The sequence below is a fragment of the Nyctereutes procyonoides genome, unplaced genomic scaffold (genome assembly GCF_905146905.1).
Source record: "Nyctereutes procyonoides isolate TBG_1078 unplaced genomic scaffold, NYPRO_anot_genome, whole genome shotgun sequence".
NCBI lineage: Eukaryota > Metazoa > Chordata > Mammalia > Carnivora > Canidae > Nyctereutes > Nyctereutes procyonoides.
Window position 1 is genome coordinate 14521822 of NW_026575160.1, and position 23559 is coordinate 14545380.

At 39.0% G+C, this 23559-nt stretch overlaps 1 protein-coding gene across 1 annotated transcript in view; it reads right to left on the reverse strand.

The window, feature by feature from the left end:
• Positions 1-19254, reverse strand: part of HIBADH (3-hydroxyisobutyrate dehydrogenase) — a 112579-nt gene extending 93325 nt beyond the window's left edge. Inside the window, exons 1-2 of the mRNA XM_055314703.1 lie at positions 19005-19254; positions 6693-6853 (exon numbers count right to left, since the gene is read on the reverse strand). Of these exons, the coding sequence (XP_055170678.1) occupies positions 6693-6853; positions 19005-19095 (252 nt within the window). The 5' untranslated portion in view covers positions 19096-19254. The remainder of the gene's footprint in view (positions 1-6692; positions 6854-19004) is intronic.
• Between the last annotated feature and the right edge of the window lie 4305 nt (positions 19255-23559).

Genomic DNA, 23559 nt, shown 5'->3' on the forward strand with positions numbered 1-23559 from the left:
CCATCTCTCTTGCTCTTTCAGGGACTGCGGTAAGCCCTGAGGTCTAAGAGTCAATTTCAGACTTTCTCTCAGGAATTCAATGAGTCTCTTCCTTGAAGGAAATTCAATTACACCTAGATAACTCCTTGAAGAGGTGCCCTCAGAGGCACCAACAATTAGTTCACAGATCTAAGTAGACTTCACACCTAAGCTCCTCATACCCATGAACTGGCAGTGCCAATTCATGCAACTGCCAAGTGCATGGAGTGCCCAATCAACCCCCTGCATCCCTAGCATCTGCTTCTTGGGATGCCTGGGTTGCCAGAGTACTGCTAACCCCTCAATTATATAGGAAAATAGTGTCAAAGCTCACAGGTCCGGAAAAAACACACAATGATAGTGATAGCTGGAATGTCACCACTGTACTGGCCACAACTGCTCCATATCTAATGGCTATATACATTTGGTACATTATAATAACATTCTCTAATTTGCACTACAGAGGCATGTTTATTAGACAGATACACAGACATGTGTGTCCAGCTATTCAAATCATCTTGACTTCCATGGGATGACTTCAAGACTCTGAAATAATTGACTGACAAAATTTGGCCACAACTCAAAAGCTGGGGGGAAAAAACAAACCTTGTTGCCAGTCTGACATTAACCACAAAAGCCTTTAGGAGCCAAACTAATTAGAGTCCCTTCAATTACATTTACTAATTGAATGGATAAGCAAAGACAGCATGGATCAGTGAAAGGAACACTAATTTGGGAAGCCAGAGACCCAGGTTTAGTTGCAGCCCAGCCACTAAGGTCATGAGTGATTTTGTGAAAATCACTTAACCTCTCTGGCTTCAGTTTCTGAATCTACAAAATAAGAATAGTCACTTGGGTTATCTTTAAGGGTTTCTATCTCCAAAGTGGAAAGGATACCTAGGTAAAGAAATTTTTCACATTTAGTAAACTTAAGTTCTAGGAAAGTTTAGCCTTTGTGAAAAAAGGATTCATGAGATATGATCAATACAAAGGTACAGTATTAACAAGACTCTTCTGCACCTTCCTATCTGTGGACAATCACTGACCTGGCTGACTCTGGGCCACGGCTCTGCTCTGTCATGATCATCCAGAAAGATCTTGCTAATTCCATCTGCTTCATTCTTAAATGATTATGAATTAAGATGACTCTACTTTTCCATTATCTCAATTTTAACTACAGGAGATTGGTTCCCTTGTGTATCACAGTATCTCAGTCTTTAAGAATTTTTGTAGCCAATTTCTCTGGATTTAGACTCATCTGTAGGCTAATACCTATCAATGGCAGGTATGCAATACAAGGTGTAAAAGACTGGACTAATTAAAGACAAAATCTGCTTTGCTGGGTTGGGGGGCAAGGATGGGGGCATCAAGGCCAGAGTAATCTGAAGGAATTCCACTGCCTTTTTACATATCCATCGGAAGGAGACAACTATTAACTAGTAACTTTACACAAAGAAAAACCTCACTGACTTCCAAACAAAACAGTCACAAAAGTTAAGATCGGCATTGCTTCCAAGAAAGCCAAATGGGTAAGAGAAACTTGCTAAGAAGGAAAATGAACATGACCTTGGTTAAACCTGCCACTCTGTTTTTTAATCTTTCCAAGTAGAAAAGCACACTGTTACTTCAAAATTAGACTACACTTGAAAAACGGACAAAAACAGTTTGTGCCTACATCTTGAAACATTTGGTCAACAATGACAGAGCCCACTGAGCAAGAGGCTTTTAAAGTTCTCATTTAATGAGACCTGTGTGGATGCCAGCTTAGATCCCGAGGGAATTACTTAACCAAACATGCTCAGCCTTACAACCCTAGAACCAGATAATTTCCAAGTTTTCAAAGAAAAAAAACAAAAGACAATCTAATTAGGCCTCGTTCAACCAGAAAACTCACACAGAAATGGTGTAAAAGTCCCAAAACTTTTGGCACAGATCAGCAGCATCTCCAAGGAAATTCCTAGACAATGAAAATAAAAATAAAGCAAAAGTCATATGCCCTTGACGCTAATGCTTAAAAAGAGAAATTGGTATCTTCCGCAAAACAAAAGTGGGATGGAAGGGACAGTGCATAATATATTCTTAAATGGGGATGCTATCAAATCACTTTATCTTCTAGTTGGGTTTTAATTTTTATCATCATTCTTTCATTTAAAAATATTTCGACAGTTGTCTTCAAAGCACTCTGGACTCCGTGACTCAGCCAACATACCATAGTGGTATGGTATGTTCCCATGGGAGGTGTTGGGGAATGAAGATTTGGGAGAGATGACAGAGACACAATAACAACCCTGTAACAACAGTAGTAAGAATAGTAATAGCAGTAATAGCACTCTCTATATGCCAGGTTCTCCAGGACTAAAAAGGTACTATTAAAAATCCCAATTTTATAAAATGAGGAAATTCAAGTAGGGAGAGGTTAAATAATCTCTCCAAAGTCACACAGTCAGCAAATGGTAGAGCTGAGATTTAAACCCAGGCAGTCTGGTTCCAGGGTTTATTTTTTTTTTTTCTTTTTTTTTTCAGGGTTTATGTTTTTATACTGCATTCACAATTTATAAATTCATGATTTCTAATATACAAAATCTTGATAATTACCTTTGTAATGTAGGTTACATTCTTAGAAAAGATTCTAAAAGTTGAAATGATACATCATTGTAGGTTAAACCTGAGTTTCCAACAGAAATAAGGCTATAAGAAAGGGAACTGAAAGAAGAATGCCCACATTTTTTGTGGAAATGACCAAAATTAACATATTTAACCAAGTATAAATACCCTATTAGCATAGTTTAACTTTTTTTTTTTTAATTGGCTCCATGCCCTCTCATGGAGCCAATGCAGGGCTTGAACTCATAACCCTGAGATCAAGACCTGAGCTCAGATCAAGAGTTGGATGTTCAACCACCTGGTGCCCCAAGATAACATTTTTTTTAAAGTAAACTCTATGTCCAACATGGAGCTTGAACTCATGACCCTGAGATCAAGAGTCAAATGCTCTACCAACTGAGCCAGCCAGGTATGCCTACAATCTAAGGTTAACATCTGAAGACATAAATAAATTGATTAAATACCATCAAGCTTGTCAAAATTTTTATTTCCTTCATAACACATGTAATATGTTCTACTACTAGATTAGGCTTGAAGAAAACGTGCAGGGTTAGAACATTCTAAAGCATTTCTTCACCTGAAACTGCAGGTGGCTATCATGCACCTTGATGGCAGAGAAGCCTCTGAGCAAAGCACAGACAAGAGGCAGACAGAAAGGAATCTGATTATATCTGTGCCCAAAATTCAGCTGTGCCTTGGGTCAGACCATTCCCCAACAATAAATCCCCACTTTTGCTTTAAAAAAAAAAGGGGGGGGGGCACTTCAAGAAAATGCCCAAAGATCTTTAGAACCAGGTATCTCTATTTTGGTACTTTCTCTCCCTGTAAATTTCTCACTGAAAGCACAGTCAACATTAGAAACCAAGTAGCCAGGGGATCCTGGGTGTCACAGTTGGTTAAGCATCTGCCATTGGCGCAGGTTGTGATTCCAGAGTCCTGGGATCGAGCCCAGCATTGAACTCCTGGCTCAGTGGAGAGCCTTCCTCTCCCTCTCCCCCTGATCATGCTTTCTCTCTCTCAATGTCTCTCTCACTATCTCTCTATCAAATAAATAAACAAAATTAAAAAAAACACTAGTCAGTCTATGCAATCGTTGGGGGAAAAAATCCATTTTCTTCAGCTGCCATTTTATCAGCTTCACCTGACATAGTAATATTGGGAGATGGGGGGTGGGGTGGGGGGACACACGGACAACTCCTGTCCTTAAAATGGAAGTGTCAACACAAATAGACTTTTAACTGTTGAACCCCTAAACTTTTCACTGCACTATTGTGCACAATGGCAAGAGGTTTTAAGGTTTTCACCTATATTTTTCCATCCCATTCCAAGTCTGGTCTTTGTCTTTTAGTAGTAGAATGAAACTCATTTTTTCTCTTATCCAACATTTTTGAAAACTAAATATAGCTATGAAATAATAATGGTGACACTTTAATATATCAGAACTTATTCATCCAAATTGTTACCTTTTAAAGTAGCACTCAGGAAATTGCACTTGTTCAAATGACATTGCCACTATTCAAAACATTTTTTAGGCTGCCATCATAAATCATTTAACAAATGTTTTCATCTTATATGGTATGATACTTACCCTTAGGCCCAAAGCTTTCTTACCTTTATCCTTCTTCTTTCATTCATCCAAGCTTCACTTTCTCCTACCCTCTACTGCTGTTATAATCAATACTCAGAAGACCTCATACAGTCAAGGTCATAAAGGAACCAGGGATGTGAGAGAGAAAAGATGTGGGAAAAGAGGATTCTCTCTTCTAGGCTGTTGCCTCAGTGTGAACCATCCACAAAACTTTTCCCACTATGTGTTGGGGACACGGGTGGGAACTATAGACAAGAAGCTCAAACACATCTTCACTCTTCACCAATCTGGGAGGAGTAGCTACCCAGAATCCATCTTCTTTCCTTCCTCATATCTACTTATATATCTCAAGGAAAAGGGAAAAAAGGGAAAATCCAATAACTGACTCTGTGTCCTAGAATCTTCTCATTTCTATTTAGGAATCTGAGAGATACTGTCTCTATGACTTTCATTTCAGACTACACCATTTCTGTTTGGAGATGAGCAAAGATTTTACACAATATTTTTATAGTTCCTCTGAGAAATGACTCTTAACATTTATTTTTTTCCTCCTTAAAAACCACTTCAGTACTTTATTATAGTCAAAATGCAAAATTTTTTAAAGATTTTATTTATTCATTCATTAGAGACAGAGAGGCAGAAGGAGAAGCAGGCTCCCCTTGAGGAGCCTGATGCAGGACTCAATTCTAGGACCCCAGGATCACGTCCTGAGCCGAAGGCAGATGCTCAACCAACTGAGCCATCCAGGAGTCCCAAATGCAATTTTAATAGAAACTTTCTTGTAATATTATTTAGTCTTGTCACCCAAGACACACCTAACGCCCTGTCATATCCAATTCAACTTGTTTTATTCTCCACAGCATTACTAGACATACAGACTGCTAGACATACAGCAGGTATTCAGAAATTCTACCCTAGAGATGCCTGGGTGGCTCAGTGGTTGAGCGTCTGCCTTCAGCTCAGAGCGTGATCCCGGTCCAGGGATTGAGTCCGGCATCGGGCTCCCTGCATGGAGCCTGCTTCTCCCTGTGTCTGTGTCTCTGCCTCTCTGTGTCTCTCATGAAATAAATAAATAGGATCTAAAAAAGAAAGAAGAAAGAAAAGAAAAGAAAAGAAAAGAAAAGAAAAGAAAAGAAAAGAAAAGAAAAGAAAAGAAAAGAAAAGAAAATTCTACCCAAAGTAGAATTCTACCCTAGAGTAGAAATCTCTAGAAACTTAAACCTGATCTTTACATAGGCATTACATTTCTTAGTATTTACTTCAGGTCTATCATCCAGAAGTGGGCTGTTTAATTTTTTCTTTCACTTTTTTCTGTATTCCTCAGGAAATTTTTAGTATTCTCCCAATTCTAGGATTACATTCAGCTCTTACTTACCAATCTACAATTTGCACAAGAATTTCCTTCATACCTCAAAAAAACAAAACTCTAAAATCAGTTACATGATTTTACATGATCTCCTGTCATGTGAGTTATTGATAAAGTTTAACAAATCCAAAGAGGAACTGACCAGTAGTTACTATCATCTAACAGGATATACTCTAGTCCAAAAATTCCTGAAACAAGAATGATAGACTAAAAACCAAACACTAGAGATCTGTCATAACTTAGCTCTGTACTTCATTATGACACACAGTGTTTCTAAGTTGTCTTCTGGTTTATGGCCAATAACATATTTATTCACGAAGTGCTGCCATACAATATTTATGAAGTACATTCACATACATTCTCTTGTTTAAGCCTCATAATCTAAAGACGTAGGCTGTCATGATTCCCATTTCACAGTTGCAGAAATCAGCGGAGGTGAAATAATTTGCCCCCAGTAAGAAAGCAGGTAAGTATTTAAGCTGGGATTCAAACTAAGCTATCCCTAAGCCTATTCTTGTCCTAGGACAATTGTGCCTCTCAATAACATGGAAAGCTACTTCCACCAAACTACCTGCTTTTACAGGACAATCAGTAAAGTTATGGTCTCAGAAAACTGATATATAGCCAAAGCAATCCCCTTTGACTCAACCTAGGAAATGTTCCCAATCACCTGCCAAAGAATAAATTGCCTCAATTTTCTGTTGCACAGATGATGTTTGATGAAAGTTAACAGGGCAGCCCAGGTGGCTCACTGGTTTAGCACCACCATCAGCCCAGGGCCTGATACTGGAGACCAGGGTCACGTCCCGCATCGGACTCCTTGCATGGAGCCTGCTTCTCCCTCTGTCTGTGTGTTTGCCTCTCTCTCTCTGTCTCTCATGAATAAATAAATAAAATCTTTTAAAAAAATAAATAAAAGTTAACAATAACAACTATATATATATACATACACACACACACACACACTTGTATTTATATATACAAAAAACAACAAATACATAACATGTATAAAATTAACAATGAAATAGGTTTATAATTCCAATGGGTATACTCCTAAATTGTCATATTGATTTTTAAACATCAAAATCTAGAACACATCTAAAGAAAAGGCCTTACCTGTTCACCTGCATCTTGGAACTCTTTACATGCATCAGGGAACACATCATAAATAATGAGTGGATAGCCATGTTTCATGAGGTTTTTTGCCATTGGATTCCCCATATTGCCCAGTCCAATGAATCCAACTGGAGTCTTAGAAGCCATTGACCTAGAACATACTGATTTCAATAAATTACTTTTAGTAGGAGCAGTGACATTTCTTATTGTAAACATTCATTCAGTATTAGGTCAGTTGTTACTGAGATGTTCTCTATTTTTAAAAAAGCTTTAAGGGATGTCTGGGTGGCTCAGCGGTTTGGTGCCTGCCTTTGGCCCAGGGCGTGATTCTGGAGACCAGGGATGGAGTCCCGCATTGGGCTCCCTGCATGGAGCCTGCTTCTCCCTCTGCCTATGTCTCTGCCTCTCTCTCTGTGTCTCTCATGAATAAATAAAATCTTTAAAAAAAAAAAACTTTATAATGCTAGATTTAAATCACCTAATCATATTTAAAGACATCAACCATGTACAAGTAGATTAACATCTAATTATTTAGTTCTTTAGGAAACAGCTATATACTTTTAAGCAATCTGGTTTCTACCTCTATATAACATCCCTTTACCATTTTTAACAATAAATTTTAAAATGTTATCACTTCTAAAATATGTACTTTATAATGTGAAGTACTCTAGATTCCTCATATCTATATTATATCCTTTAATAATATGTATGACAAACTAAAAATATTCAATAAAACATGTATCTTGGACAAGGTCCAAGAACGGAAAAGTTTTTTACCTTCTCACCCCCACGGTTTAGAAATCATCCCCTCCAATGGTATAAACAACATCTTAATAAAATGTTAAACCAACTAAGTCACCAGTTTATAAGGTGGGCTCTAGGGAAGAAGACAGGGATGGGCTTTAAAAGGCAAGGGTAATCGTTAAGGTGCCTTGGGCTAATAACTCCATGCACTTTCAAAGAAGCAGCATTTCCATTTGCAGGAAAAGAATTGTTCTTAAAAAGCTGTATGCTGGTTCTATTTGATTTTCTTCTTTTTCACAAGAGGCCTTTTGAAATCATACTGGGGCACAGAATAAAAAGTAATGCATTTCGCAAGAAAGAGCAAAAGGACTTTGCATTGCCATGAAAATAACCTTAAATACCATTTTTCCATTTCTAGATTTAGAACTCCACTCAACACATATTTACTACACAAAGTACTATGACAGAGCCAGAGATAGACATAAGCAAGTATACAGTCCTTACCCTTGAAGAGCTCCCGCTCTTCTGAAAGAATAACTCCACTTGCCCTTTTCCTTGCCAATTCAAAGCTTTTTTTTTTTTTTAATTTGTCTTTCAAGGACTCCAGTTATAAAACTGTGTAGTATACCAACTAATCACAGATACCCTTTTAAGTTTCAGGTCCATCAGCTGATGGATCCCTGCTCTTCCTTGAATTTAATTTAAATGTAATGAGCTTTCCTAAAAGCAAATTATTTGAAGCCCTAAAGCTTAAGAAATAGAGGTCTTCTGGAGCACCTGGCTGGTGGAGCATGCAGTTCTTGATCTGGAGGTTATGAGTTTGAGCCCCATGTTGGGTGCAGAAATTACTTGAAAGAAAGAAAGAAAGAAAGAAAGAAAGAAAGAAAGAAAGAAAGAAAGAAAGAAAGAAAGAAAGAAGAAAGAGAGAGAGAAAGAAAGAGAGAGAGAAAGAAAGAAATAAAGAAAGAAGAAAAGAAAAGAAAGAAGAGAGGAGAGGAGAGGAGAGGAGAGGAGAGGAGAGGAGAGGAGAGGAGAGAAGAGAAGAGAAGAGAAGAGAAGAGAAGAGAAGAGAAGAGAAGAGAAGAGAAGAGAAGAGAAGAGAAGAGAAGAAAAAAAGAGGTCATCCTGGGTTAGGAGCATATTTATTTCCTTTCAACTTGATGATTGACTCTAACATTTCCATTAACTATGGGTGTCATTCTTGTGCAACATCATCTTACCAATTTAAGTTTAACACAGTGGGTATAATAGGAGTCCTGTGTCTGACTTCCTGGCCCACAAGGGGTTCAATGACAGAGAAATGACACCTAATAGAAATATTATGATATTAAACAGAATGAGAAGCATACTTTGTAAAAGAACTCAAGCATTAATAACTAATAGTGCTAATAGCTACTACTACCAGAGTATATTAAGCTTGGAAAAGTATAATTTAACTAAAGACATTAAGAATTAGAAAGACTGTGATTTAAAAATAGTTAATTTAACAGGCAATTACTGAAGTCTAAACAGTAAGTATGGCAAGGTAGAACCACAATTCATTCACATATTCAACAAATATGAAGCAACTATTATGTACCGCACCACAGAAGACAAAATGACATATATATAGTCCTTGCTGTCAAAAGCCTAAAATCTAAAAGGAAATACACCATGTACACAAATACAAGAAAGCTGAAGATGAAATATAAAAAACAATGCTGACATAAAGAATTCATCTGGTTTAAGCACTTAAAGAAGGTAGCATGTGACCTGAGTATTCTACGATTTCAAATGGAAAGGAGAGTAAGAAGGAAGGAAACTCTATATAAAAAAGGAACATAATGGACACCTGGGTAGCTCAGTGGTTAAGCGTCTGCCTTTGGCTCAAGTTGTGGTCTTGGGGTCCTAGGATCAGTCCCGCATCAGGCTCCCAGGAGGAAGCCTGCTTCTCCCTCTGCCAACGTCTCTGCCTCTCTCTCTGTCTCTCACAAATAAACAAATAAATTTTCTTTTTTAAGATTTTGCTTATCTATTCATGAGAGGCACACAGAGAGACGAGGCACAGGCAGAGGGAGAAGCAGGCTCCATGCAAGGAGACCAATGTGGGACTCAGTCCTGGGACTCCAGGATCACACCCTGAGCCAAAGGCAGATGATCAACTGCTGAGCCACTCAGGCATTCCAACAAATAAAAATCTTAAAAAAAAAAAAGGAATATGAATATATGCAAGGGAATAGGAAAGCCAAGAAAGAAAAATAAGAGTAAAAGTTAATATTCTTGACAATTTTACTACATGCCAGATACTTACTAAGCATTTTATAAATAGCACTGTCATCATATTCTATCATTACGCTTCCTTTCAGCTGAGAGCTCTGACACTTAATGAATTTAAATAAAATGCCCAACTATACTAAACTGCAAGGCCAAGATTCAAATCCAGCCAATCTGACTCTAGATGCTTCACTTTTAACCACTGTATGATATTGCCCTTTATTTTTCCTAGAGGATGCACAAAGAAATAAATAAGAATTAAGATTGAAAGAAACAGTGCAGGGCGCCTAGGTGGCTCAGTTGATTAAGCATCCAACTCTTTATTTCAACTCAGGTCATGTCAGGGCCATGGGTTTGGGATTGAGCCTGCCACTGGCTCTTCACTCAGCAGGAAGTCTACTTGAAATTCTCTCTCTCCATCTCCCTCTGCCCCTCTCTGCTACATGCACTCTCTTTGAGATGGATGGATGGATGGATGGAAAGAAAGAAAGAAGAAAGAAAGAAGAAAGAAAGAAAGAAAGAAAGAAAGAAAGAAAGAAAGAAAGAAAGAAAGAAAGAAAGAAAGAGAAAGAAAGAAAGAAAGAAAGAAAGAAAGAAAGAAAGAAAGAAAGAAAGAAAGAGAGAGAGAGAGAAAGGAAAGAAGAAGCAATGTAACCATAATGTGGAAGATTGGGAAGCATGTTAAACAATTTGACTATATTTTATAAGGAAGAGGTATTGGGATAGGCAGCAATCTCTGTGACATCATCAGCCTGAGCAATATTTTCTAGATATGTCTTCTCAGGCAAGACTAACAATAAAAATAAATCATTGAGACTAATATAAAGACTAATGTAACAGTAACACTACTATAGGTCTCTATTCATCCATTTAAGCTGCTATAACAAATATACCATAGTCTCAGTGGCTTGAACAACAAATATTTATTTCTCACAATTCTGGAAGCTGGGAAATCCAAGATTAAGGTGGCAATAGATCCAGTGTCTGGTAAGAGCCCACTTCCTGACTTTGTATATGGCCATCTTCTTATATCCTTTACACGGCAGAGAGCAGAGAACAAGAGAACAAGCTCTCCTGTCTCTTTTTATAAGGATACTAATCCCATTAATAAGGGCTCCACTCTGATAACCTAATTACTTCCCAGAGGCCCCACCTTCTAATAACATCACAGTGGGGATTAGGATTTTAACATATAAAAGGGGGGAGGGGCAAACACTCAGTTTATAAATAAGGTCAGAGTTAAAAGGTGGTGGCCTTAGAAAAGACAAATATGAAAAAAATTTCAAAGGCAGAAGTAAAAGGACATAGCAAAAGACTGTATTATGGGCTAAAATAAGGGAAAGATCAAAGATGACAGCAAGAAAATAGTGCTTTCAATAACCTAAGTGGAGAAATCAAGAGGGATATCTCCCTTTTAAATAAAGTAACTGTGAACTGTCATGTCAATGAGCTGAAAGATATCCCACAGGCTTAGAAATATTATAACCAATTACCATCATGTCAGAGATAGGATGAAAAAAAAGATATGTATAAGGTAACAATCTGCTTTAAGGTGCAAACTGAAATTGTGGCAGTTGATACAATTGCCAAATGAGAGTAAAAAAGATTGAAAAACAAAGCCCAAGGGAATGTCAACATTTAGAAGTCAAAAAGAATAAGAAACCAATTCTGAATCCACAAAATGTTAAAATTACGGGACAAGGGTATTAAAAGTTATAATAACTGTAGTCTGTATTTTCCAAAAATATATGGAAGATACAAGAGAGACCCAAAATTGAATTTCATAAGATGAAAACGACCATGTATAAGATGAAAATCATACTGGATTAAAAGCAGAATAGATACTGCAGAATAAAGAATTAGTGCTCTTAAAGACACAGCAATAGAAACCATCCAAAACAGCATGCAGAGAGAGAAGAAACAACCTAAAAAAGAGAACATTCGTGAACTGTGAGACAACTTCAACCACCCAAATACACAAGTAACTAGTTATCAAGTGAGAGAAAAGTAGAGACAGAAAAAATATATAAAGAAATAACACCCAAAAATGTCCAAATCTGATGAAAACTATAAACCCCCACCATACACATCCAAGAAGCTCAGTGAACCCCAACACAAGAAACATAAACACAACTATACCACAACACATCATAATCAAAATGCTCAAAAGCAGCCAAAGGAAAAGACACTGTATACAGAGTAGCAAAGATAAGGCAAATTTCTTGTCAGACACAAAGCAAGTGAGAATGCAGCCGACCATCATCTTAAAAGTACTGAAACAACAACTGTCAAGGTAGGAGTCTATATTCAGTAAAAATATATTATTACAAATATTTGTGTATGCGAAGGGACAGGAAGAAATTTGGAGGCATGTCGGGTATGGTCACAATCTTGATTATGGTGATAGTTGCACAGGTATATACATATGTCAAAACTCATCAGATTGTATGCCTTAAATATGTACATTTATTATAAGTCAACTATAATGCAATAAAGCTGTTTTTAAAAACGTTTACAAAACAAACAAGAGAAGACAGTTCTCAAATAAAAGATACCAAAATGATATATTAATCAAATGCAATGTATGAAGTTTGAATGGAAACTGACTTGGAAAAAATTTAAAAACTATAAAAGATTTTTTTTAGACTTATTTATTTATTTATTTGAAAGCGAGAGAGACTGAGAGAGAGAACAAGTAGAAGGGAAGGGCAGAGGGAGAAGCAGAATCCCTGTGGGGTAGGGAGTCTAATGCAGGACTTGATCCCAGAATCCTGGGATCATGCATGACCTGAGCCAAAGGCAGACGCTTAACCAACTGAACCACCCAAGTGCCCTATAAAAAGATATTTTAAGAAAATTATGGAACTGAAGATATGAACTGGTTATTAAGTGATGTTATAGAATTGCTAATTGTCTTAGGTAATGATAGTTTGGTTATATAGGAGACCATTCTTATTCTTAGGAGATTCACTCTGCATTACTTAAGGTTGAAGGGTCATGACAGCTGCATTTACTTTCAAATTATACAGGTAGGATATGAATATATTTGGAAAGAAATAAAGCAAATATGTCAAAATGTTAACAGCTGTTGACTCTAAACAAAGATTTCACAGATATTCAATGCATTATTCTTTCAATATTTTTGCTTGAAATTTTTCACAATAAAATAAAAAGGAAAAAAAAGCATATCTAACATGGAAAAAAAAAATCACAAACATGACAAAATACAAATAACCAGAAAAAACACCTGCAACACACAAGAGAAACAGCACTACTTTGTTTAAAATCTAGAACATGAATAACTCATTTTTTAAGTAAAAATCACAAAATAATAGTAAACCGAAAATATGTAAATGACAAAACCTTTAAAAATATACTCAATTCTGTCATAATTGGAGTAATACAAAACAAAGCAATGTAGTAGCATTTTCACTTATCAGATGAACAAATTCGTTTCTCTGATAAAAGTACTGGCAAGGAAGGACTGATGAAAACATGTACCCTCATACTGCAGAATCACATTTTAGGTCAGCCTTTTGGATGACTTTTTTTTTTTTTTTTTTTTTTTTAATGAGAGTCACACACAGAGAGAGAGAGAGAGAGAGAGGCAGAGACATAGGCAGAGGGAGAAGCAGGCTCCATGCACCAGGAGCCCGATGTGGGATTCGATCCTGGGTCTCCAGGATCGCGCCCTGGGCCAAAGGCAGGCGCCAAACCGCTGCGCCACCCAGGGATCCCCTTGGATGGCTATTTGAAAAAAAATTATCTACATTTGAATTTTATTATGAAATTCAAATTTAAAATGTACATACTCTTTGACACAGTAATTCCATATCTAGGAATTTATGTTATACTGGGGTGTCAGCACAGTTTTTCTTAAAGGGTCAGGTAGGAAACATTTTCAGCTTTCCAGGCCACGAGGCCTCTGTCACAGCTATTCAACTCCTCTAATTTTAAAGCAGCCATAAACAATCTATAGACAAATGACCATGCTCGTGTTTCAATACAATTTTATTTACAAAAAAACAGGGGCCCAGCTATAGGCTACAGTTTGTTGACTCCTACTAGGAGGTTATTAAGTGAAAAAAAAAGCAAGATAAAAAGCATTATATATAATAAAGTACCATGGGTAAGGACATATGCATTAACTTTTACTGAATTTCTGTAAGAATATGTAAGAAACAGTAGTTACATCTAGAGAGTTGTTGGACTGATGGGTCAGAGTTAGAGAAAGACTATTTTTTATAATCTTTTGAGTTTTTACCATGTGCATACAACTTTTTATTTTTATTTTTTTAAATTTTTTTTAATTTTTATTTATTTATGATAGTCACACGAGAGAGAGAGAGAGAGAGAGAGAGAGAGAGAGAGAGAGAGAGAGGCAGAGGGAGAAGCAGGCTCCATGCACCGGGAGCCCGACGTGGGATTCGATCCCGGGTCTCCAGGATCGCGCTCTGGGCCAAAGGCAGGCGCTAAACCGCTGCGCCACCCAGGGATCCCTGCATACAACTTTTTAAACTACTTTCATAGTAAAATAAAATTAATGAATTGGCACACAGTGAGAGTTTACTAATGTTATATGAGTGAATGACAACTAGACAGAGCTTTCATCAAGTGGACATACGGGGATAAAGTCAGTTCTGAAGCAATCACAGAATAAAGACGGTGATAAAACGGATTCAACAAAGTGGATCCACAACCATTAAACATTGCAGGTTGACTCTCCATTATCCCTTCCTCCGAGACCCAGAGCCAAGTTCTAAATAACTAAACCAATTACGGTAATGCCATCTCTCTACAACTGGTTAGGTTCCAGAGATTGGCAGCCCTAGGTAAACCATTTGGAAATGCTGTGGGTAATCTGAATATGTAACAAGGAATGAACTAGAGATTAACGAAAGGATTGTATCTAATCAGCAAATTTCTGTGACTATCAGTAGTAACATTACTTAAGTGACATCCAGGAGGAACACAGATCACAGACAAGAGAAGTTACCCAGAAAAAGAGCAGGAGGTAGAGAAAAAATAATACTAAAATGCTATCAAAGGCATCACTGAAATTCCTAATTACAAGTAAATCTGAAGTCTAAGCTGGATACAGACAAACTTAGAAAGGGACTTAATGAAATGAGGGAGCAGAAAAGGACATCTATGTATGAGGGAACAGAAAAGTACATCTATGAAATGAGGGAGCAGAAAAGTACATCTATGTGTATATATGTGGGATGGAAATTGGGGGTCAAAGGACTAAGTGTAATGACAATGATATATATAGTGCACTGATTAACAGAAAGGGGTTGGGAGGTGGTGTAATACTAACCAGAAGGCCAGTTCAGTTTTTGAATATCGGCAGTATAGCAATACCTAGCAATGAAAATTTGGAAGAGCTGAAGTAGAGTGCTGATGTTAGTTGTTAAAGCTGAGACCCATCTTTGGATGGGCCAATATGAAAATCGATGAAGATAAAGTCTTTAATGATGGGCTCAGTAGTTCATCTCATTTTTGCTTATGGCAAAGAGAGAAAGGGTAGTATAATCAGATGACAACGTCAAAAGAGAAGAGAGTTCTTACTGATGGTGATTATATTTAAGAACTCTGAATTTAGAAGACCTACATTCCTATCCAGGCAAGGTCACTTTTTAGATGTATGCCCTTGAACAAGTTACTTGGTTTCCCTAGACATTAAATTTTATCAACAAGAGTCACTACTTCAGGTTAAAAATACTTAAGGACGCCTTGAGATAATACATGTAAAGTGTCAAACAGCACCTGGTACCATAGGTCATTAAATATTTGCTACTTCCAGTAGTCAAGAGACAGCACTGGGGTACGAGTCCTATGCCGAATGCCCATTTTGCCTAGCAGGTAAGAAGAGCCAGAGTGTTAGAAAAAGGGATAGAGAATATTTTAGAGGATGCTCTAAAGGAAATAGAGCTCTTATTTAAGGTGAAGCATCAGGAGTGCTTGGACAATACAGAACATCCTCCCCAAAGATGCAGAAATTCAAATAAGTAAAAGAGAATTCTCACCCTAAAAGCTTTCAAACTTAAATAATACATTTTCCCTTAAGTAAGTTACACACATTAATACATAGAAATACAGCTGGATAGCTAAAATCAAGCCGGCAGAAAATCAGTCAACACAATACAAAGGTGACACTGGTTGACTGGTAAAGAAACTAGCTAGAAATTTTGGCAAAACTAGTTTCTAAATCCACAGATGTAAATTTATAGGTTATGTCCTTTTTCTCCAATGAGACAGGGGCAAAGGTATCCATATCTTGGTAACATGCAGTGGTACCAAAAAACCAGGCTATTCTAAATATGAAAATACAAAAATTGTAGAAAACTGGAAAATATGAAAAAGTATCATAAGGGAAAAAGATAACCTCATTACACAAAAATAATCACTATTAGCATTTTGCAGGGCCTGTCCAGTTTTTTAAGTGCATTTTTTCATTATATTGAGATTATATAGTACACACAACTTTCTTCCTACTTTATCACATAATATTATGTCAAAAGTATTCTATCTATTTTAATACTAAGAGTTACCAAACTAAGGGTAGTGACTTACTCTACAAAGGCCTTTATTTGAGTCATTACTTTAGAAATAATTCTTTTCCTTATGTAATCTCACAAGTCTAAGGTCAACTTTTGGTCGGAGGATCTTAATCAGCTTTTCAAAGTTTCATGTGCAACCTTAGAGGCTAATGCTAAGGAAAAATATGCTATACATTTTATTTATACTATGCATTGCTTTGAAAGTAGATTTCATATACACAAAAAGGGCCATAGTAAAAAAATTCCCATTTCTGTACATGATGCTGGTTAATTTTCCAATTCCACCTTTGATCAGTGGTCATTTTAAGGTAATCTGATACAAATTATTTTTCCATGTACATGTTGATGAGTCACAAAAAACACAGAGTTCTTATAATTGTAGATTTTTTTCTTGTCCAATTAAAGAAGTCTAAACTAAATCTAGTTACCTTTTAAAATACAGAACTTTTTAATAAATGATGAAATAGTAATATATGAGTACTTTACTATTTATTTTTCCTTTTTGAGGCTTTTAATATTTTAAAATTAAGATATGATTTTTAGCCAGCAACCTTTAGGTCTCTCTTTTTTAGTAAATATGTTGTATGGATCTTTATAATAGTATCATCCATATGATAAGAACACCCCAAACATACAACAGCAACAAATATCCCACAGAATTCAGAACATTAAATAATGTTACTATTTGAACATTGTTCTTTCTGTCCCTAAACTCTAAATTTGCATGTATTTTTTAAGTTTTTAAGACTCCAATGCCAAAAAAGTTGACGAAAAAGTATATTTAGTAAACTAAAATTAACAAAAACATTTAATTCTAAAGTTTACTTATTTATTTATTTGAGAGAGAGAGAGCGCGCGCGCGCGCGCGCGCGAGTACAAGCACAGAAGGAAGGAGGGCAGGGAAAGGGGAAAGCAGACTCCCCACGGAGAGCAGAGAGGGACTCCAGGACTCTAAGATCAAGACCTGAGCTGAAGGCAGATGCTTAACCAACTGAGCCACCCAGGCACCTAAAATTAACAGAAACATTTAAAACAATTCCACAAAGTAGAAACAATTGTAGTTTTAAGCAATCACACAAAACTAAACATTTAAAATTTATCATAAATCTATATCCATACATCTTTGGGTCAAATAGCCCAAAGAACAAGTTGTATTGCCAGAGTAGTCTAACTAGCATTGGGAGGTAAGTTCATCGAGTTGAGAGGCAACGAGGATAGTCTTAGGCCTCAGGTCCTTCCAGCATGAACTTAAAGAACTTTCATAACTCTAAAATGTGCATCATTAAAATATCATTAGAACAGCTTGTAAAGCCACCAAATAACACATTCGTCTTCCCCTGGCTAATCAAAACTGAAACAACAGCACATTCATGTGAAAATTAGTACAACATTTAATAATGGAAAAGTGACTAATAGATTTAAGTATCTCCAAAGTGGGAGATGTTATGTGTATATGTGTATATATATATATATATATATATATATATATATATATATCAATACCCACATGTAGCTCAAAAAGTGGTTACACTCAAGTTTACCAGATTCCTTGAGTTTGTATCTTGTTACTGTGATTCTGTATCAGACATCTGTTCTCTTGCATCACATGAAGCCTGCCTGTCTCAAGCCAGAGAGGAAATTCACTGTTCTGCTTTAGTATTACTGAACGGGAGGAAGGGAAGCTATTAAGCACTAAATTCCCAGCCTGGTATTTTGTTACGTGATCAGAAAATATTAATGCCAAAGCTATTTTAAAAATCCTAAGCATGAAACTGTCCAACAGTGCATTGTTACAGCTCTCAAAGTTTTACAGAAAGACCATGGCAATGTCCCCACAAATCAACCAACTTTTCCTATTAAAGTAGAAACTGCAGGAATGAGGAAGCATCAAGAACTACTTTCTAGATCCTGCTGGGATGCCCCAATTCACTTAGGCAAGGGGCTTCAAGTTCTTCGTTGGAAAAATGATTAGATTAGATCCCTGTGGATCTAAAAACTGCCTCTTCCTAAGTCGATGGTTGGTTTCCATAATTTATAATGATATGCAGGGGGGAAGAGGATAGGTTCAGACCACAATTTTGAGGACACTCAAAGTGTCTTGGTTCATAATTTGCCAGAAGTGCCAGCATCCTCAGGTAGCACAGTTACAAAGAAAGGGGGGGGGGGTTCGGAGGAGGCACCCCTTGGTGGTCAAGGGTGACTTAAAACTTGGCTGGAATGACTTGTCACCTGGTTTGTACAGATAACGGTTTGTGTGACATCATCCTTCGCGATTAAGGTGGTTAACAAAATTCAAGCCCCGCTGCCCGAAGGCACTCCCACGGGGCGCATCCCTGGGGGCGCTGGAAGGTCGGCCAGCGCCGCAAGCCCACAGTCCGCAGGGGGATGGGTGCCGGGTCGCCCCCGGGGTTGGGCCCTGCGGCCGTCCTCGGAGCCCGAACTCCAAAGAAGCACGCCCCGGAGCCAAATAGTCCTCCCTTACCCCCAAGCTCTTCCCACCCCTTCCTAAGAGCCGAAGAAGCCGCGGAAAGCCATTCGTCTGGATCCCGGGCGGGAGGGGGCGGGGAAAGAACCAGCGAGCTGTGCGAGAGGCAGCGGCAGGAGCGGCCAGGCCTTGGGACCAGCCAAAATTGAGGAATTTTAAGCCCCGACCCAACCGCAGCGCCTCCCGTGAAAGCCCTTCTCCGGCCGTCAGGGCGCGAGGAGCGGGCAGCCGGAGGAGGGACGGGGGGAGAAGGCGCGAGGTCCTTACCCGCTGCAAGGCTGGCCGCGGCCGGGCGCTGCCCGCGGCTCCAATACCGGAGGCCGGAGGCGGCTGCACGGAGCCGTAAGGAGGCTGCCATGCTGCCCCCGCCCCGCCTCCCCGCGGTGACCTCCGCGGCTCCCGGCTCACCCACTGACTGCGAGTGTGCGCCGCGGAGCGGGCGGGATGCGCCGCGGCGTGGGGCCGCGCGCGCACGCGCTCTGCAGCTCAGGGAGAGCTCCCACCGACCAGGCGCGGCCCGGCGAGACCCGGGTCGTCAGTGCCCTGACGGATGGGCGACGCGACCAATCAGGATGCTCGTGCCCGCTAACCGCCAATGGGAAGCCTGTCCGAGCCCCACCCCCATGCAGCGCTCTGGCCCCGCCCCCGAGCCCCGCCCCCGTCTGCCGACTGCTGGCGGGAGTCCGCTTGTTTATCAAAACGCAGTGGGTGTGCGGGAGGCGGTGGCCGCCGCTCGCGTCCGACTCCAGAGAGCCCTTGACCGTCACCCCGCCCCTAAGGACCGCCCCCTGGGTGGCTGCAACTGCTCGGGTTGCCTCTACGCGGACAAGGACAAAACTTGGATTTGCCTGCAGCTGCTGCGATTTTCAGGCAAAAGCAGAAATTCTTCGTCTAAGTATAGGAACCCATTTTTAACTTCGATACGTAATTCTAAAAAATAAAAAATAGGGGATCCCTGGGTGGCTCAGCGGTTTAGCACCTGCCTTTGGCCCAGAGCGCGGTCCTGGAGTCCCTGGATCAAGCCCCACGTCGGGCTCCCTGCATGGAGCCTGCTTCTCCCTCTGCCTGTGTCTCTGCCTCTCTCTCTCTCTCTATGTCTATAATGAATAAATAAATAAATAAATAAATAAATAAATAAATAAATAAATAAATAAATAAATAAATAAATAAATAAATCGTGGATCTCCTAATGTTAGCATTTGTATTTTTAGCGTCCTTTCATTGAGAAATAACAGAAACCTACCATAAATGTAATGACTTCATTTTATCTAACCCAACAGTTTCTCCGGAAATTCGAAAGATAGTAGGAAAATAACATTGCTGACCTTGTTCTCTTTGAAGGGTAGAATTATTAGGAACTCTGTTCCCATGTACATTTTTCTGATCTTTGAAAACTCTGCATTTTGTAAGCAAAAGCTAAGGGTAAATGAAAATCCAGAAACTATGTGTGTGTCAGAGAGAGATTGATTCATTCTTGTCTGTGCTTAGGGTACATATTTGAATCTCTGAAACTTTTGGCCATAATGGCAGGGCTTCCGGTCTCCACTGACCCCATCAAAGGGTCGTGAGCCCTGCCCACTCCAAAGCAAGACTTGCAACCTTTGGAGAAAGGTAGCATAGGAGGAAAAACAGTGAGGAGTGGCTAGGGCAATAGAAAGCTCAAGATGTCCACTACCCCCACTAAATTAATTCTACTTATTCATTTGCCTAGATTGTGCTCACCCAACCTTTTAATCTGAGTAGCAGAATCAACAGATTTGACTTTGACCTTATTTTCTACTTCTGCCCAGTCAGTCACTCATGAGTTGGAAGTGCCTAAAGGAAAAGGAGAGGAATTGGATAGCTTGCAAGCGGGTTCTTTCATGTTTCTGATTACACTGGCAGTGTTTCCAGGAACTAGTACAGAGTGCAAGGTTCACATTGTGACTGGTACAAAAGCAATTCCCTTCTTTGGCTGTCTGTACACTGCAACCCTCTATTCCACACCAACCAAAAAGAAGGAAGAAAGGGCGGGAGGAAGGGAGGGAGGAAAAGAGGAGAGAGGGAAGGGAAGAAAGAAAGGGGGAAAATTATTTCAGCTATTGAGACAGTCTCCTAGATTTGGGTTCCCACTCAAATATATTTATTGGTTTCTTGAGAATGTCCCACCCAATCTTCTCTCCCCAGTTTATTTAGGTTTCAGCAGGAATAGACCTCCTGCAACCAATAAATGTAGCCCTACGGATTTCTATAATTAACTGCTGAAATGTGCTCTGCCTTTCAACTATGTCAACCTACATAGCAGAGCTATTTACAACACAGGACAACATATCAATTGATCTCCCAGCTCCTAAACTTTATATCCCAGTCCTCTTGAGGTTTTATATCCAATCAGATTGTTTTTGTCATTTTTATTGTGAGCTACTGTTTTTTGTTTCTCCAGGTTGTTTATAGAGATCTTTTCTTGAAAATGAGTATTTCTTTACAAACGACTGCCTCTATGAGCGGTGTTTTCCTAGGACTGGAGAGGGGAGAAGGGGCTCAGAAAGAAGGGCAAGCAGAACTAAAGCTGGCCTTGAGATCTTTTTTAATATGTGCCTCTTTTCTTAAAAAAAAAAAAAAACTAATGTAATGGCTTTGAAAAGGGATCGAGTATATTGAAAATTTGACTCTTTTTTTCCCCAACCAGGACTGAGGGATAAATCACAATTTCTCTATATCCCTACATCATATAGTTTAATACCTCCTCCCAGAAGTCCTTTGCTGCTTCATAAATTAAGACTCTGAGATTTTTATAGAAGTTTATAATAAGCATTATAATTTTTAAGTAATTACTATTTGGGGGTGCTTGTAGATATTACTGTGTTTACAAAGGCTGTTACTGCCTATGGCTGGCTTTGCTTGATTGCCTTCCCCATATCTTTGAAGGACATTGTAACTTTCCCCCAGATCTCTGCCATGTAGTTCTGTTTGAAATTGTGTTTCAACACATTAAAGCCTCTTCACTTCTGCTTCTGGGAAGATGGAGTGAGTATATTTTTCTCTGTCTCTCCCAATAACTACAACTAAAAACTCTGGGTGTTGTATATAAAACAAATTTAAGAAACTCTGAAAGGTGGAGAAAAAAATGTCATACTAGCTAGGGACCTCAGGACCAAAGACAAACACAGAGGCAAACTCTTGGGTTTTTGTTTAGCCTTATGTTCTCCTACTGGGTACTAGAGAATCCCCAAACTAGACACCTGAAAATACCAAAAGGCACAGACACAACTGCCCCAATAAAAGGCTACTCTCTTTAGCCCAAGGATGAGAAAGGGGCAGCCTACCAAGACATAACTTTTAGGAAATAACTAGTCTGCTATAGACAAACACCACACCATAAAAATCTATGGCCCTGCCAAGTGAGGACCCTAGACTTGCACAGTCTATAGGTTGTCATGAAACACCCAAACATCCTAATACCCCAATCCCTCTACACTTCAATCCTGCTGATGTGTCAAAGAAATCCAAGTAGAGAGGACTTATATCCCATTGCTGAGATGTAACAAATACCCCTTTATGCATATGCCCCATCCCTCTCCTCACAGTGCCATTGGAGACTACATGAGAAGCCTGGACTTCCACCCCTAGGATCAGAGGAAGGGCCTTCACCACTGTCTGGTGTAAGGAGGCCAAGCAACCCCAGAATGGTGCCAGTAGAGGCTGCATGGGGAGCAGTAATGAGGTTCTCCTATGCCTCCCAGCTAGGGAAGTATCAGTGGAAGCCTAGTGGGAAGTTGAACTCCTACCCAAGCCCACCAGTAATGAGGAGCCCCACCCCTACCATATCACTGTCAATATGGGCAGAATTGGGAAACTCAACTTCTACCCTTACCTGCCATTAACATAGACAATGCCCCTCCTCTGTTCTTTTGCCAGGGCACTGTCAAGAAAAAGTGCTTTAAATAAGATACAGAGGGGGCAGCCCGGGTGGCCCAGCGGTTTAGCGCCGCCTTCAGCCCAGGGCGTGATCCTGAAGACCCAGGATCGACTCCCACGTTGGGCTCCCTGCATGGAGCCTGCTTCTCCCTCTGTCTGTGTCTCTGCCTCTCTCTTTCTCTCTGTGTCTCTCTAATGAATAAATAAATAAAATCTTTTTTTAAAAAAACCTTACAAAAATAAATAAATAAATAAATAAATAAATAAATAAATAAATAAATAAATAAGATACGGGGGGGAAAAAAATAAGATCCAGAGTATAACAATACCCAAACATTTTCAACTTAACCATACCAAGAACCAGGAATATCTTAAACTGAATGGGGGAAAAAAAGTGTCAATATCGCATATATCAATTATGATAAAAATAATAGAGATTTTGTCTTTGTCTTTGCTTAAAGATATAATTACCAGAGGCCCATGATATGATCTTGGTAGCCTTCAATCACTCTGATATTTCCTGGTCAGATTATTATTATTTCTACATCTGGCCCAATTCATCTGTAAAGAGTATAAAGCAGTGGTTTGCAATTCCAAATGCATGTTAAGCCATTTTCAGTCCTCATCCACAAGTAATTTCTGGGGTAAGTCATAGAGCACTTGAATTTGTTTTTAATTTCTTCAAATGATTCTGCTGCGCAGTGAATATTGAGAGCCACAGCCTTAGAAGGTAAAACTATCTAAGGCATAAGAGATGCTCAGGAACTAATCATGCTGGCAGTGACCACGGGCATACAGAAAAATAGACAAGTATAAAAGATATCTGGGAGGCAAAATTGACATTACCAGTTATTTCTGAAGTTGGAGGAGACTTGAAAGAGAAGTAATCGGGCAGCCCTGGTGGTGCAGTGGTTTGGCGCCGCCT